This window comes from Aethina tumida, chromosome 4 (assembly GCF_024364675.1).
Source record: "Aethina tumida isolate Nest 87 chromosome 4, icAetTumi1.1, whole genome shotgun sequence".
Lineage (NCBI taxonomy): Eukaryota > Metazoa > Arthropoda > Insecta > Coleoptera > Nitidulidae > Aethina > Aethina tumida.
The window spans coordinates 9038365-9056985 of record NC_065438.1 but is presented as its reverse complement, the minus strand read 5'-3'; the positions used below and the strand labels follow the sequence as shown (position 1 = coordinate 9056985).

Sequence of the window (18621 nt, the reverse complement as noted above, 5' to 3'; positions counted from 1 at the left end):
GTTTAAAATTATAAATATTGAGAAAAGTTAATAAAATATTTTAATGATATAAAAAATTAAAGAACCTTAAATCTTTGAAATATGTAAACCCTAAAATAATAGAAAATTGCTGAATTGAAAAAAATTTAAATCAAATGAACTTTTATTTTATTTGCAGTAAATATTCTAATTAAAATAATTTTAACAATTAGAAAAAATACTTTTGATAGATTTTAACAATCCAAAAATTATGAACATTTAGAAAAGTTAAATAAAATCTAAAAATAATACATTAAATAACTTTAAACATAGACATAAATCATTAAATAAATTTAATCTTTAAAATATGTATTTTAAGATGATTTAAATTCATTTCTTTTTATTTGGAGTAAAGATTCATTTTTTTAATTTTAACTTGAATGTCCAAACATAAAACATAAAAGAACTTTAAATATTTAAAATATATAAACTATAAAATAATTAAAAAATTCAATATATTTGAAAAATACAGAAATTTTTGATAAATCATTAAATTAAATATAAACGAATTAAATAATATTAATAAAAAATTAATGAATTTATGGAAAATAAATAAATTTATCCTTATATAAAAAGATAGAAATTATAAAACTTAATAATTTGAAATATACAACAATAATAAATAAAGTTTTTCAGATTCACACATTCTAAAAAATCTAGAATATAAGAAGTTAGGTGCCTATAAAACTTAATTTTTAAAAATGTAAAGGTTTACAAAATAACAATAATTAAGTCTCTAAAAGCTTATAAAATAGGACTAATTAAATATAACCGAATTATAGCACCCGAAAAGGAAGGAATACATATTTAGAAACCAAAATTTGCATGACTAAATAATATCTCGCCGTCAAAATATAATTTATAATGGAGTAAATGTTTCTGACGTATTTTCTAATATAGCAGCAGTACGATATGTGTGAGTACATACATAAAGTGGCATCAAGATCAGTTTTCAAATTACCAACGTACAAACAGAATACCCCAAGCGTTCGGGCTGGAAGCTGTGGGGTAATGGAAACGGGATCTGCAGAAGACAGGGTCTAGAAACCGAACGGGAAACGCGCTATCCGGTTACCGATTCCGGGCGTGTACGACCTCTTAATAATCAACGGAAGCTGCCCATAATTAATTGCCCTCCTCGTGATCCCCGATCTTCTGCAAGAATCTGGCCATGTTCTAAGCGACTAGATTTGATCTATTGCGCCGTTTTTACATTCGTTAATAAATTGAACTGACGAGAGAAGAAACGGCAGCTATTGCACCATCCAGCGTAAATAACAAGAGTCCTCGATAAATTTGACACGAGACGGGCAAGGTTCAAGTATGTGTTGGCTTGATGTATCATCCTTCCTACTTTAGCTCTTAGTCCTGGCGAGAAACGTGACCGGAATCCATTAGAGCGTTAGCGGCGGCGGTTTGTCATCCGTGAGCCGGCTCCGAGGATCGAGGAGATTCCTCCTAGACGCCGTTCCCGTATTAACTGTTAACACGACCCGAAAAATTCTACTTTGAATACCAACGAATTGGCGATCGATGCGGGGCCGAACAATTAGAAGCCATATGGCAAAATTAATAAGAGCACTGCGTGGAGATAAAAACGTACGGGGATGCATATTGAGAGTACATATGCAGAAATCCGCGTGCACTCCATATTAAGAAACAAACAATGGATGGGAAAACGGCAGCGAGGCAACCGACAGGACCGAGAGAGGCATTAAAACAATAAAACATCATCGTGGATGGGCATAGCGGGCTCCGGCTTACTTACTTTACTGCTCTTTCGCACAGCCAAAGACCGATTATTATGGCCAATGAAATCGGCCACCAAACAAATGAAACTGCCACTCCAATAAACGTTGACATTGTCGCCCGATTCCGATGTCATGTTTTTCAGGACAATCGCCGCTGAATTTTAATGCTCGAACGCCGGACAAAAAAATTAATGTAGCACGTCCGTTCCGACGGTCATAATATGGTTTTGGAGGCGCGCAATCTTCGAAACGAATCCTCAATAATTTCCGTCGAACTGAATTTAAACCGCAATAAAATTAGTCGGCGTAAAAGCCAGATATGAAATTTTTAATCTCCGTCCGCGGTGCCCGGCCGCTCGCACATGGGAACGTTCTGCAAACAAAACGGATGACTTTTATTACACTCTCGGTCGTAATACAAGGTCTGAAATCTTGAATTAATAAGCTTGAGTACTGAAAAAAATATTATAAATATAAGGATCATCCCATTCAATATGAAACAATTTTTTTAATTTCTAAATATGAATATGAAACATGTGTTTTATTTGTTAGGATAATCAGCAAACTGAAATTGTATTATTTTCAAAAATTAAAAGCTTATTTCATTTTGAATATAGAATGATTGCAACATTCGACAAAAATATTCAACGCTTTAAAATTTAAAAATGGAGGATAAAAACTGGGGAATAATTTTTTAACTACCTGTCAAATATATAGAAAATTGAAATAAAATTAAATAAACTATATATTATAGAATATTTTAAATATTAAAAACCTTTAAATTTTTTAAATTGAAATATTTTTTAAAAATGCTAAAATTTTAATTCCTTTTTTTTATTTGGAGTAAATTTTCATATTTTTTACTTAGAAATATAATTTTAAAAAAGAAACATCCAGTATTTAAATAATCCGAAACTAAAACAATTTAAACAACTAGAAAAATTAATATTCTAAAAATTATAAATATTTAGAAAAGTTAAATAAAAACAATATAATAAAATATTTTAAAAATTTAAAAAAATTTCTGATATTTGAATCCCTTTATTTGGAGTAAATATTCATCTTCTTTAATTTTAACTAGCAGATTAAAAAATATAAGGACCGTCCAGTATTTAAATATTTCAAAAGATTTATTAACTGTAATAATTTAAATAATAAGAAATTAATATATTTAATGAATTTTAACAATCTAAAAATTATATGGTAAATATTTAAATAAATTTAAATAAAATCTATTCAGTAAAATATTTTAAAGTTATAAGATATAGAACTTTAAATATTTCAAATTTATTAACACTAAAATAATTAAGAAATTTACTGAGATTTTCCATCATCACTCAATATTGTTCGTTTTATTATAATATAAAAAATATATATAAACAACTTAACACTAACATTCTACAAAAATATTCAACGATTCAAACTTTAAAATAGAACAACAATATTTGTTTATTAATATGAAAACTATAATTTAAAATACTAAATTTTGAAGCCATAATATGTCTAAATTAGGCATAATTTGAAAAGCGACGATTCAACAAATTTGTTTTAATTAAAGTTTGTAATATTATTATTTACCTATACTTCATTCAAACTTGGTATGATTGAACAGAACGAATTTAGTTGAGTGATAAACACATGATAATTTTACATGTTTCTTAATGTTCAGTTCTGAAGGGTTGACCCCTGTTGATCTTGCCATTCCAATTACATATTTATTTTATTTATTGTTATAATTTTTTTATTTAAAATTAAATTATTCATATTTATTATTAGTTATGACTATAATATTTAACAATACCAGACCAAAATCCAAAAGATTTACCAATTGAAATAATAATAATTGACAACTGAAATAATAAAAATTAACACTCTAAAAATTATAAATATTTTGAAAAACTAAATAAAATTTCTATAATAAAATATTTTAAAGATAAAAACATAAAGAATTTTAAATTATTTAAAATTATAAACATTATAATAATTTACAAAAATATTAAAATCTAATTTCCCTTTTTATTTGGAGTAAATTTTCAGTTATAACTGTAATTTTAATAAATAGAAGAAACATCCAGAATTTAAATAATACTCCAATAATTTAAACAACTAGAAAAATTAACATTTTAAAAATTATAAATATTTAGAAATCAATATTATAAAATATTTAAAAAATTTAAAATATTAAAGAACTTTAAATCTTTGAAGTTTATAAACTATATAATAATAATAAACTATATGAATAATTAATAAAATTGCTGTGATTTAAATACCTTTTTTTATTTTAATTAGCAGATTAAAAAGTACAAGAAATGCCCAGTATTTAAATAATTCAAAAGATTTATTAACAGTAATAATTTAAATAATCTGAAAATAATACATTTAATGAATTTTAATAATGTAAAAATTTAAATATTTGAAATAATTATATAAAATATATTTATCAAAATATTTTATAGTAATAAAACATTATAGAACTTTAAATGTTTAAAATTTATTAACCCTAAAATAATTAAGAAATTTCCTGAGATTTTAAATTCCTTTCGTTTTTTCATCACTCAGTATTCTTCTATTTCAGTTTTACTGTAATAATCCAAAAAATTTACTAACTTAACTGACGTTCAACAAAAATATTCAATTTCAAAAATGGAACATAAAAAGCTTGTGATTATTTTTTTATTATTATGAAAACTATAATTTGAAACACTAAATTTTGAAGCAATAAACTGTCAAAATTAAGCATAAAAACGACGATTCAACAAATTTGTTTTAAATTTTAAAGTTTGTAATATTATTTACCTATACTCCATTCAAACTAATTTTGATGATGCCTGACTCAACGTAGGCAAAGTGGTGCAATACTATCTTCAAGAGGCCAAAAGTCTTACAATAACCTCCTGGAAGTCAAAGACTCAATCCCATTGAGCACATGTAGTATATGATATGTAGACAACTGAAACAACTTTCAAACCCTCTAAACAATTTAAATTTTATTAGTTTGGTCAAAATTTGGGATGTAATTACTCAAAACTAAATTCGGTAATAAATTTTTAGCATAAGAAATCTCTGTAACTGATGTCAAAGCAAGAAATATTTAAAAAATATTTAATTCGGAAACAGATTATTTTAAAGCTTTTCAATAAACTAAAAAGCAACTTTTTTATTTAAAATATTAAATCACTAGAAATAATAAAGCTAACTTCTTGTATAATTTATATTTGTGAAATATTAGTAAAATTATATACAAAATATAAAAATAAGATCCAATTTCTTCTGGAATTCATAAATGTAGTTTCATCATGTTTAATAATTAAAAGAAATTTCTGAAAGCAGTTTTTGTTTTGATCTCCGTACGTAGATTGACAAAAAATGCAGTTATTCAATATTCATGACGTAAAATATTAATAAATCTCGACGGATAATCGAACATGAAGGCGACATGAATGGAAAACTCGTTTGAATTAATAAACGGAAAACAAAATGATGTTCGACTGGGAATATGCAACGGAACCTACGTAAGGCAAATTGCCTTCGTCCGTTCGTCCTTTGTTGTGACGAAACAATGCGGTTTATTGTTTAATCACTTTCTAAAAACACACGTTTTATTTAATACGAACCACCCAGAAAACAAATATTTGTAAATCCGTTCAATGTTGTAAGTGAACCTGAATAATTTAACTTTGTCATACGTATGTAATATTGTCGTTCCACGAAACAATTGTGTTTTGAACTGTAATTAATACGAATTTATTGTCCCATAACCATAATTGACCCTTCGATTCGTCTATAAATTACTTGTAATTACGCAGTAGAAAGTTGGGAAGGTTTTATTGAACCAAATTGCCGCTGTTATTAAAAACATTAAATTAATTGTGTACAATAAAAATAATAGTGACAAGTCGAATGAAATTGAGAAAGAGGAGACGACGTTTTCGTGGAGCACCCGATCGTTTAGCGGACATCCAAAGTGTGGCTCTCGGGCACAATAATCTGCATGCATTTAGCAAACGTCCATGTTAATTTGAGGCGCCACCAACATGCGAACAGATCGCGACGATATGACCTGCAGCATGTGCGTGGCTTTGCCGGGATCAAGCCCATCTCCGCGTTTATCTATCGGAATTGATCATCGTGCACAACGCTAACGACTTTGACAGCTCGTGCGAAATTAATCGATAATGATAATGGTCTCGGTGGTCTGCGAATGTCGCCGCACGTTTTTCTTCCACGCACATCGATAACTTGATTTAACGATTCGCCGTCACTTAAATTGACTTAAGTAGTACTAAACGTTCGGTCGGTACTTGTTTAGACTGATTTACATTCGACGAAATGTGCGACGACGGTCTCGCAGTTTATTTACGTACGATTTTCAGAATTTTCAGTGTCGTTGGCCGAGTTGTGGCGGAACTGTAAAATTTCCGTAAAACCGCCACATTATAAATCATATTGAGTGCACTAGTTTCGCAACGAACTTGATGTCTTGTTACGGTTACGGTTAAGAGCTCGAAAGATGCATTTTGCTACGAGATATCGGCTTACTGAACACGGACGGGAAATTGTTCCGCTGAAATGCTAATTTTGTATTATTCTTTTAGGGAAATATTGTTTTGTATTCTGCGAACGTAAATTCTAAAAGTATGTGCCGTTGATTCTGAATATTTACTCAAGAATTACTTAACAATGAAAATATCCACTACTACTAATATAAGCAGTAGTTCCTTTAAAAGTTTGGGGCTCATTTTAAGAGAAAAACTCTATATGACCGTATGTCCTAAATGCATTACTTTTAAAAATACAGGGTGGTAAAATTTTCAAAAAAATAACCTATTTTTAATATCTATTTGTTAATAAAATTTGGAGACATTTTTTGTGCACAATTATTTATTTCTTCCAAAGTCGAACTCGAAGCGAATTGATTAGCAATGGCGACCAGGGTGAAATTATGTGTAATTATTACTTGATAACTGGAACTTCGATTACTCGAATATCTTGATAATGAACTAAATATTAGGCACAACCTTCGATAAGTCGAATTTTTCCTGCCTCAGGTAAACTCCTCATGGTTTTTCCTTTCTTATGATACCTGTATTATGCCCGAATGGCATTTCATGTCGGCAACAATTCTAAGACCAATTATCAACTGATTAGAATAATGTGGGAAACTCCTACGAATTTATTTTATGCTGTTTTCATGATCACAACATTCTAAATTCTGAATGGAATTACCTTTTTCTAAGGGTTTTTCCAATTAAAAACTACCCCTACAATAGTAATGTTTATATTTCACTACTAGGCTTAGTGTGAGAAAAGTTCATAATCATCATACATAAATAAATACACATTAATTAATTTCTAATATGTATTTTATATAATAAATCGAAGTCTTGATAACTCGATCGGCAAGTGAAGTTTGAGTGTATTTTTAAAGCAAAATAATGGTATTATTTTATAACTATTTTTAAAATTCTCATCCTATTTCTGAGCAAATCTTATCGTTTTTTATTTGTTCCGCGGGTTAAGGATTTGGCCTAAAAATATGGTCATATGGAAATTGATAAACTGATAACGTGCTCTTTTGAAGATTCCCTTTTAGAAAGTAAAGTAAAAGATGTGAAGGTCCTTGTGAGATTTAATAAAAGGAATTTCTATATATACTATGCAGTGATGGTCAGAGAAATTTAAAATTAAATATTTAATATTTCATAAAAAGATTTAATTAAAATTTTGTCCAGACAGTATAAAAAATATATTTCAATACACTATACGCTTGTTTGTAACATATCTTGTAAATTACGGAGAAATTACTTCATTTAATTGTTGTTTAACTTATACTTTTTTATCTGTTATAACATATTTTAACATATTCTAACTTATTTTAACCCATTAACACAATAAATTTTTAAATATATATTTCCAAAATTCTAAAAATGAAGAAAATGTAACCTATTACGTGTTCTACCCTATTATAACTTCTTCTAACCTATTCTAACCTATTCTAACTTATTCTAACCTATTATAACCTATTTTAACATATTATAACCTATTTTAACCTATTCTTATCCATTCTAACCTATTATAATCTAATTCTAACTTATTATAATGTTTTTAACCAATTCTACCTTATTTTAGCCCATTAATACAATAAATTTTTGAATGAGAAAATCTACCATCTTTCCAGAGAAAAATGTTTGGTGAATTGGAGTTATATATAAAATTTTAGTTTTTAGTTTTTAATTGTCTTAAAAAAGTAAAGTGGGTCTTAACTGAACCAATTAGGATGAAAACTAGCCTTTTCCAATTATTTCAAAATGTGTACCTTGGTCTACTAAAATAATTTACCAAGTTTGAATAAAACTGATTGAAATGTTTTAAAATTAATACAATTTTATAAATTTCTAATTTTTTGATAAAATACACAAAAACATCTTTACGTGAACGTATGTCTTAAATTTTAAAACTAATATTAAAACTGAAATATTTCAAAAAGAGCAGTGTTAATCAAAAATTAATTAATTTAATTTTTTATCTATATTTAGAAATAATGGAAGTAAATTTGTATATTATATAAATTATATTTATAGTTTAAAATTTATGAAATATTAAATAAAAACTAACACAATTTTATAAATATCGTTTTTTGTAAAAATACAAAAAATATTAAATTTTACAAAATAAGAATCATTTTAAAATTCTAGATCTATCCACTTTATATTTAATATTACATATATATGTTATTTATAAATAATGGAAGAACATTTGTATATATATTTAGTCTACTGAGAGAATTTACAAAGTTTGAATAGAACTGGTTGAAATATTTTAAAATTATTAATAACTTCAGTTCCTCCACCGTATTTAAAATTTTGTATGTATGTAGGTTAATGAATTTACTCAGAAGTTAATAAAAATTACTAAAATTATTTTTGTTACGAGAAAACGCTGCAGCATATCATATTTTGTTTTAAAAATATATGTGCAAGGTGTTTAATGAAGAAACTCCTGTCTCCTGAGAAAATGCAGTCCCTCAAATCCAAATTTCAAAAATTGTTTTTTTGTGTACATGTAACTTTTGATCCTTCATTATTGGTCCCAAATTTTGACCAAATATCCTAGAAACTTCTTATAGATTATATTATTATTAACTATCTCATAGTTCAAAATTAGTATTGTTGGATTTAGGCAATATCTGTTAAAAAATATTAGAAAAATTTTTATTCTATAATGAACAAAAACTAAATATTTTTTTTTCTAAAATTTTTCCTAAAGAAAATAGAGCCTATCAAATAGAAATATTAATAATAATTTTAGAAATATTTCAGTTTTAATATTTATTTTAATTTTTCTTATTTTTTTTAACTTTATTACTCGGTATTTTTAAATTACGTACGTTTATGTAAAGTTTTTTACATACTTTTGAAACCCTATAATCGATTGATCAGTTTAATTTTTTTACATAGATTTTTTGATTATTTTATTGAAATATTTTCATTTTCCACGACAATAACCATAAGAAATTTCATTAAAATTCGACAAGTAATTTCTGTACGATGCGTGTACATACGCTTAAACAATAAATCATGTACAGCTTTGATGGACATAAACACAACCGTAAAATGAAACGATCTCCAATCTGAAACTATTACCAGAAAAATAAATCAATCAATCATATTTTAAGCTACCGAGAGCTGAGTTTTCCCGCGAGCCCATTTAGAAACTCTCCGGCCGTACGAAACGTAAAATAAATAATTTAAAAGGAGCATTTAAATGTGTCCGTCCCGACCATAAATCATACACGTAGGGGATTTTTTCGAAACAACTTCCTGCAGTTAAGTGGCCACGATAAAAGCGATAAGAGGACAGGCCGATACGGATCAACGGGGCCTCCTTTCGGTTGCACCGACACACAACCGAAATATCCTACAGTAATTGACTCCGACAGGAACATTTATTGCCTTCGAAAATCGGCCGCGCGGATTTTTTAATGCCGCGCAGGGCCCCCCAGATGTCCAATAAGCCACTAAATTAATAATTTGCCGTGATTAATCGGTAATCGGGCCGCAGAACCGTGCCCGATTTTAAAATGCACAATCCATCAAACTGCCTCTAGAATATAAATAAATGAACACTTTCAAATGAAAACCAAAAAGTAAATCGTTCAATCCTTTTTAAGGGTAATTAAAGTTAATTCAGTATAAAATTAAAAAAAAAAAACATATTTTTAAATTTTACCTCTAAGATTAATAATCGATAGTACATAACATTAGATTGTTTTTCATTTTACAATAAAGTTTATTTATTTTATAAATCATGCTATAATTTAAAATTTATCATTTCAAAATATATGAAATATTAAAAAAATAATAATTTTACAAAAATCGAATCTTTTACGATAAAGTAGGCCAAATACTAAATTTTAATGATTTTAGAATTTTGAATATATCCACTTCATATCATTTTTTATATTTATTTATAATTATTGCAAGTACGTTTGCACATTTTATAAATTATGTTTAAAAAAATAACACATATTTATAAAAAGTGAACCTTTTACGATAAAGTATACCAAATAATAAATTTTAACAAAATAACGAAACAAGAATCCACTTTTAATTATTGGAATTAAGTTTGCATATTTTTTTAAAATATATTTATAATTTAAATTTTGTTATTTCAAAATATGATATATTTGAAAAAAAAAAACACATTTTTATAAAAATTAAGCTTTTTCGATAAAGTACACCAAGTACCAAATTTTAACATAAAAAAAAAACAAGAATCATTTGAGAATTTTGAATATATCTACTTTTCATTTCATGAATATATATCATTTAGAATTATTGAAAGTTTGCACATTTTATAAATTATATTTATAATTTAAATTTTGCTATTTCAAAATATATGATATATTTAAAAAAGTAACACATCTTTATAAAAATTGAAGCTTTTACTATAAAGTACACTAAATTCTAAATTTTAACAAAATAACAAAACAAGATTCATTTTAGAATTTTGAATATATCCACTTTCAATTATTGGAAGTAAGTCTGCATATTTTTTAAATGATATTTATAATTTAAATTTTGCTATTTCAAAATATATGAAATATTAAAAAAAAAACATATTTTTATAAAAATCGAAGCTTTTACTATAGAGTACACCAAATACTAAATTTTAACAAAATAACAAAACATTTTAGAATTTTGAATATATACACTTTTTATTTTATTTTTATATTTATTTATAATTATTGGAAGTAAGTTTGCATACTTTAAAAATTATACTTATAATTTAAAATTTATTATTTTAAAATATATGGAATATTTAAAAAAATAATACATCTTTATAAAAATCGAAGCTTTTGCGCTTACAAAATTCATTTTAGAGTTTTGAATATATCTACTTTTTATTTAATTTTTTATAATTATTGCAAGAAAGTTTGCATATTTTATGAATTATAATTATAATATGAAAATGTATGAAATATTTTAAAAAAATAAGCTCTTTTGAGATAAAGTACACCAAATACTCAATTTTACATGAAAAGAAAACAAGAATCATTTTAGAATTTTGAATACATCCACTTTTCATTTAATTTTTTATATTTATTTATAATTTTTGGAAGAAAGGATTTTAAAAATTTTAGAAAAAAATTTAAAATTTAGAATATATTCACTTTCATTTTATCTCCATATTTATTTATAATTAATAAAAGAAAATTTGTAAAACTTTAAATATCTTTTAATCCGTGAGAAAAAAAAGATTTACGAAAATGGGTTTATCAAAGAAATTCTTGAATATCTTTGAAACACCTTATTATAATACTGAAACTGTATTTTTGTAATAATTTGTACATCTTTCAAATACATTAGACATTCTCATAAATATTAAAACGCGTTAGTCGAACAGTTAAACGTTTTCCATAGTAATCACATAAATTTCGATTTTTGTTCGTAACGTAATTAAATCGTACGCGCCCAGTTGATTAACATGTCCATTGCAAGAGCCGCGTGTCCTAAAAGTGGTCAAAACGCATTGTGTGTCTTGGTTTCACGTTACCCAAACCTAACCACATCAGCATGACGTCCGAATTCAACAGCTAATGGTGTTGATAAGTGGTCGACATTTATGTTTGTAAATTTATGACTTTTAACGTTAGTTAGTAAAATTGCAGTGTTGGATTTAAGAGAGACATGGAAATGCAGTTTTACGCTGAAAGGTGGTCCTGCGAGTGTTGCGTGTGTAAACACTTATCAGATGAATACCCCGGAGTGAAGTACGTACGTGTAGGTGAACAGACAGTTCAATAGCTGATCAAAGATAACGCCGATACGTACGTACGTATGTTGTTGGATTAGATACGAATAATGCGAGTGCATAAATCAATTTTACCCTGGTAAAACGGACCGGAGTCGGTAACGTACGGAGTAGGAGAGTCGGTCGTCGTGTAGCTGCAGAAATGTTAAAAAACAACCGGTATTATATGTAGTTTATGGTCGCAGAAAAACCATTTTATACCTGTCATAAACAGTGGCTACAAATTGGATACATTATAAAACGAATGCCTGCTCTAATAAGAACTACTCGTACATGTTCGACCTAACTGGGTCGGTCGACGTTCCTATTTTATCTCGGCGGGAATCGAACGGAACAGATAGATCATTTAAAAATGTTGATTTCCAGACCAAAACCAATTTATGTTTCGATTCATGCGATCGTGCAACGTTAATTACTTTTCCTGCAACTAAAAATTCACGTCTCTTTTGCACCAGACCAATTTGTCAACACATGATCAGGATCGGAATAAAACTATCGTCTAGCACCCTCAGTCGGGAACTTTGTATGCATGTGACGATCGGCCGGAATCATTTCGGAGCTTAAAATTTTTCACGGCCCCGAAATGGGATATTCCGGCATGAAAGATGCAAATTGTTCGCGATCTTTTCAGCGGGATCGCCGACAAAGTCCTCCTTCGGTACGGTTCAATCTTTACAGAGGCGGACTCAAATAATAAAAATATATATTTTCAAAAACTATCTTTAAACAGAAGAAAATTGTTTTACACTCAATTATTTATAAAATTTTCCTCCTTCACTTTGCTAATATTGTTGAACAATTAAATTAATTGATTATAGTTGTAGCATTTATAGATGTAGAATTAAGAAACGACTATAACTTCATTAATTAATTCTAGTATAAATATTATGTCTTTTTCAGTTATTATAAAATGTAATTATCAAAAAATTGTATTTTCTTTTAAAAAAATGTGTTGTTCTTGCTCATTTCTTGGATTCCGGTTCTGTTTATTCTTCTTCTTTCTCTCCCAAGACCGGTTAATACTGTCTCTTCTGGCGGAGCGCTTCTTGCATAATATCTCACTTGCCCTCGGCCATATCTGAATTGCAGTGAATTACCGGATTTTTTTCCCGATTTCACATGCAGTTTATCACGGAAAATTGCTGAAAAATTCAATTTTTCGATTCCCCAAAAGGAAACTGATACTTATTCCAATAGAATCTACGTATAAATTATTAATTGTCCCCCCTTCATAAAATTATATTGTTTCAGATTTATCAGATAGCCTACATAATAATTAAGTCGGCGAATTCACCGCGACCCGGAACTTGGATTCTGGAACGGTCCCTGGATGGAATGGCGTTCCGGCCGTGGCAATACTACGCGAGGAACGACAAGGAGTGCCTGGAGAGGTTTGGCGTGCCAGCCACCAAGGGGAAGCCGCACTATTTCACTGACACCGAGGTCATTTGCACCTCGTTCTATTCCCGGCTAACTCCCATCGAAAATGGAGAGGTAACTATCATTAAATTAACAGATTAATTTCCATTTAATATTTTATTGCAAAAGTGTCAAAGTTTCTGTTACAAATTTCTTGCTTGTTATGAAATAGAGCTTTCACAATATTGGACTTTGGGCTCCCTTGAGTTTGTAGCCATGTTTGGATTTCTTCAATTTTTTTGGTTGGGCCTTCAATGACTCCTGAAAATATACGTTATTAAATATTGAAATTAATTCCTCAGTTAGTTACCTTTAACTGTTCCCCTGGAAGTGTTCTTGATCCACCCTGTAATTCCAAGTAATTTGGCTTGTTTTTGAGTACATTTTCTAAAAAACACCCCTTGCACTTTTCCAAATATCTCAAATTCCCATGATACAAGTTTCAAAGACATTTTCAAACGTTACATTCAACACAAGACAAATTTGTTTGGTGGTTTTAGTAACCATGGTAGCTTGAATGTAAATTAATCGATAAGCTCATAACGGCTCACTCAAATCAAAAGCAAATTAACGTGTACATTAGTGTGGCTATATTATATAGAATTGTAAATGAAATAAACACATTTTAAGGTGGATAAAGCTACACAACTCCACTAAACCATACAATAATAGTCATTATTATAACAACTAAAATGCTAAATAGTTTTTTTATTTAATGTGAACTGTTAAAATTATTTGTTGTCTTATGTAAAATGTTTCATCATTTTTTCTGAATTTTACTGGACACAAATATGGTATAGCAATTTATAAAATCTGTATTATTTAATTGAACATTAACACTGTCAATAATATCCTGTTTGTTTTATAATTTTTGTTCCATGGCATAAATTTGACCATTTTCCAAGAAGAATTCCACTATGAACATGATTCTCCATGTTCTTTATAGGGTTGTTTTCTATATATTGGTACTGGCAAAACCATGCTTTTATCTTTTAACTAATCCATCACAATTTTGGATATATATTTGAAATTGTTTTCTTGTTGAAACACATTTATTAAGAGTGTCATTTGTCCAATATATAGAAGCAAATTCTTGTTGACTATATTCCTGTACATAAATCAGTCCAAGTGGCCATACTTCAGAAAATATGAAGTATCCTTACAGCATAATTGAACCTCCGCCATGTTTCACTGTGGGTATAACAAACTTGTGTAGTTTTGTCCCTATAGGATGTTTAACATAAGAAAAACATCATTTTTTAAAAATTAAATCTATACTAAAAACTACTCTTCACCTCTGTTATGTTGTCCAATGAATGAGATCTGTTAAAATTAATGTAAAGTACTAAAATTATACTAATCTACATTTGTTGTTTTATGTTACTACAAAAACTACTACAGCATCTTTCTATAAAATGTTTCATCAATTTTTCTGAATTGTACTGGATATAAATATAGCAACATTAATTTTGAAAAGGATATTTAATGATTAAATTTGTGTTATTTTATTGAACGTTAATACTGTCAATAATATCCTGTTTGTTTTACAATTTTGTCTCCATGGGATAGACTTTATGATTTCCTCTATAAACGTGATTCCTCCATGTTCTCTATAGGATTGTTTTCTGGATATTGGTACGGGCAAGATGCTTTTGTCTTTTAACTAATCCGTCACAATTTTGGATTTGTTTTTGGAATTGTTTTCTTCTTGAAACACATTTATTAAAAGTATCATTTCTCCAATATAAAGAAGCTGATTGTTGTTTAATATATTCCTATATATAAATCAGTCTAAGTGGCCCTACTTCAGAAGAATTGAAGCATCCTCATAGCATAATTGAACCTCCACCATGTTGTTTCACTGTGGGTATAACAAACTTGTTGTGTAGTATTGTCCCTGTAGGATGTTTAACATAAGAAAAAGCATCATTTTTTATAAATTAAATTAATCTTCACCACTGTTCTGTGGTCAAGTGAATGTAACCCTGGGCAAATCAAAATTGGACTACAGGGACAAATAGGATGTTTAACATAAGAAAAACAATCATTTTTTATAAATTAAATTTATACTAAAAACTACTCTTCATCTCTGTTGTGTGGTTCAGTGAATCAGATCTGTTAAAATTAATGTGAACTGTTAAAATTATACTAATTTACATTTGTTGTTTTATGTAGTTTATAAAAACTATTACAGTCTCATTCTATAAAATGTTCCATCAATTTTTCTGAATTGTACTGGATATAAATAAAGCAACATTAATTTTAAAAAGGATTTTTAATGATTAAATTTGTGTTATTTAACTGAACATTAAAACTGTCAATAATTTCCTGTTTGTTTTACAATTTTGTCTCCATGGAATAGACTTTATGATTTCCTCTATAAACGTGATTCCTCCATGTTCTCTGTAGAGTTGTTTTCTGGATATTGACACGGGCAAAATGCTTTTATCTTTTAACTAATCCGTCACAATTTTGGATTTGGAATTTTGTTTTCTTGTTGAAACACATTTATTAAGAGAATCATTTCTCCAATATATAGAAGCAAATTGTTGTTTAATATATTCCTGTACATAAATCAGTCTAAGTGGCCATACTTCAGAAGAACTGAAGCATTCTCATTGCATAATTGAACCTCCACCATGTTTCACTGTGGGTATAACAAACTTGTTGTGTAGTATTGTCCCTGTAGGATGTTTAACATAAGAAAAAGCATCATTTTTTATAAATTCAATTAATCTTCACCACTGTTCTGTGGTCCAATGAATGTGATCCTGATCAAATCAACATTGGACTTTCTTGTAGGTTTTTATTTTTAAAATTAATATAACTTAAAATTAATATAACTATGTTTTCTTTTGAGCCCTAAATTTTCATATAATTGTAGATTTGATGTCAAATTTTGACATAGCAAACAGCAACTTGTTATTAGAGAACTCTACAGGATTAAAAGGAATTTTCCTTCGATACAAATAATTTTTGAATGACTTGTAACTAACCATGTTCTTGTTTGTTGATGGTGATTTCACATTTCACAAGCGTCGTCGACACGTTTCGACCAATAATTAAAACAATAATTAGAAACGAGCAGAGCGTACAAATCCATAAGATTGATTAACTTTTATTAATAAGCTCCGGTACATTTATGGTTATAGGTGGTGCACCATTAGGCATTTTCAAGTAATTGATTATCTATATATGTCGGTATCCAATTAAGAGTTCAGTTTCTCCCGCTTTTTGCTTTCATTGAAAACGCTAAATTAATGAACGGTTTTTTTTATTCTTAAATAAAACGCTCGGCGTCTCGTTCGATTCGATCGCACGGTCTCGAAAAAATTCTTTATGGGGTCCCCGCAATGTCAAAGTCATTAATTATGTTGCCCGCGAATTTCGATAATTAACTTTCGGGAACATATTGCACATCTCTCACTAAAAGCGGCTTATCTTCGCAATCGATGCACGCGATTAATTAATCCACTTTTTTTGCTTTTTGTATATAATTTTCGATGCCAAACAAAATTTCCACAAAAAACACAATAAATCTATCTAGATTATAAGTTCCATAGCATATGGGAATATATACAGAGGGTAGAGACTAACAGGAATAAATTCGTTATCAGGGAACTGAATAATTTTTCGAAAAATTCTCGAAACACCATTACCTCTTTTACTTCGAGGAAGTAATTAAACTTTATATAAAGTTTTTATGTTCTGTAACCCTCAACCTTCAATCAATATTAAATTCGATTAGTTGGTTGAATTTGTCTTTTCGCTACCATTTCAATTAAAAAAAACTTGGGGGTGGTTTCCCTTTCCTTGAAAGGGTGAACCTATTCAAACGTTAACATGTCTCAGGAATTTTTCAAAAAGTTTTTCAGCATCCTGGTAGCGAATTTATTCCAGTAAAGTCTCTTCTCTGTATTTATTTGAGTATTTGTTGCGTCGACATTGATTGGAGTTATTTACTGAAATTTCGCTAGTACGAATGATTAGCTTCTTAGGAAGACTGATCTGTTAATTCTTTGACATCTGACCGATGTTTGAGAAATTTCGTTCTGTTCAGTGGCAGTTCTTATCTGCGATTTTTGTGTTTCTAAGCACTGGTGTCCAAATTTTAATAATTTTTAGTGTTTTTTCTTTTCTGTTGAAATTATTTCTATATTTATGGATCTCATTTGGTTCCTTATCCATCCATTATGTTGTGTTTTCATCTTACAGTACATAATCAGCTACAGTAGATTTTTTTCATTATCCTAAATTGCAGTATTGCTAGAAAGTAAAGCTACTTTTTTAAAAATCAAATAATTTTTGTTCCGGTTATTATCTTCAAAAAATATATATTTATATATAGTTAAACATTAAAAAAAAATAGAAAGTTTAATTTTACTGATGATTATTTGTTTTGGGCTGGCAAAAAGTTACCTATTTAAAGTTATATTACTACAAATAATTTGTAATTAGTATATTAATTAATTCTAGACAAATATATTGTAAAATTTCCATTATTGTGATTAACTTCCAAATACTTTTTTTCATGGAATTCAACTCCAGATGGTCAATAATATTTGGATTCATATTTTGCCAGGACTTTTACAGAACCGTGAATAAATCTTGCTGATTACTTTACTCTTTTTGTCTTATTTTGTTGTTCAATATCTCCCATAAATTTTCAATGGAGTTTAGATCAGGAAATTGATATGGCAAGTTCATAACACTAATTTTTTCCCTTAAAAGACACTGCTTCAAATATTTAGAAGTGTGCTTCGGGTCATTATCTTGTTGAAAATAAAGTTTTAGTGACATATTTTTATCTGAATAGGGTACCATGCTGTTCCTCAATATTTCTTTATAAATAAAATGACCCATACCAAATGCTGAAAAGCAGCCCCATACCATTAGGTAATGGTATGGGGCTGCTGGACAGATAGGTTATCTGTCGCCGTGTTTAACAGTGAGTATGGTAAACTTTGGGTTAAACTTTTCATCAATAGGTCGCTTTACATATAAAATTCCATCACTGCTAACCAGATTAAACTTGATTTAATCACTCCAGATCGCTCGCTTCCAATTATTTGGTAAACTCAACTGTGGCTCGTCTGTTCTTCTTTGATATTTAGTTTCT

The 18621-nt window shown here is 28.4% G+C and overlaps 2 protein-coding genes across 2 annotated transcripts in view; one reads left to right on the top strand and one right to left on the bottom strand.

Moving 5' to 3' along the window:
- The window catches only part of LOC109596062 (laminin subunit alpha-1-like), a 178550-nt gene that overhangs the window by 70473 nt on the left and 89456 nt on the right, over positions 1-18621 (top strand). The window contains exon 3 of the mRNA XM_049967010.1: positions 13335-13577. Coding sequence (XP_049822967.1) covers positions 13335-13577 — 243 coding nt within the window. The remainder of the gene's footprint in view (positions 1-13334; positions 13578-18621) is intronic.
- Positions 13611-13954, bottom strand: LOC109596060 (acylphosphatase-1-like). The gene is made up of 2 exons (XM_020011514.2): positions 13813-13954; positions 13611-13763 (listed from the first exon to the last, which is right to left on the bottom strand). Exons 1-2 carry the CDS (start codon positions 13952-13954, stop codon positions 13612-13614), a joined length of 294 nt encoding a protein of 97 aa, XP_019867073.2. The 3' UTR covers position 13611.

Coding starts and splice junctions, on each gene's coding strand:
- LOC109596060 (XM_020011514.2), bottom strand. CDS start 13,954: ATGTCTTTGAAACTTGTATCATGGGAATTTGAGATATTTGGAAAAGTG. Junction 13,764..13,812: donor TTCCAGGGGAACAGTTAAAG/GTAACTAACTGA, acceptor GTATATTTTCAG/GAGTCATTGAAGGCCCAACC.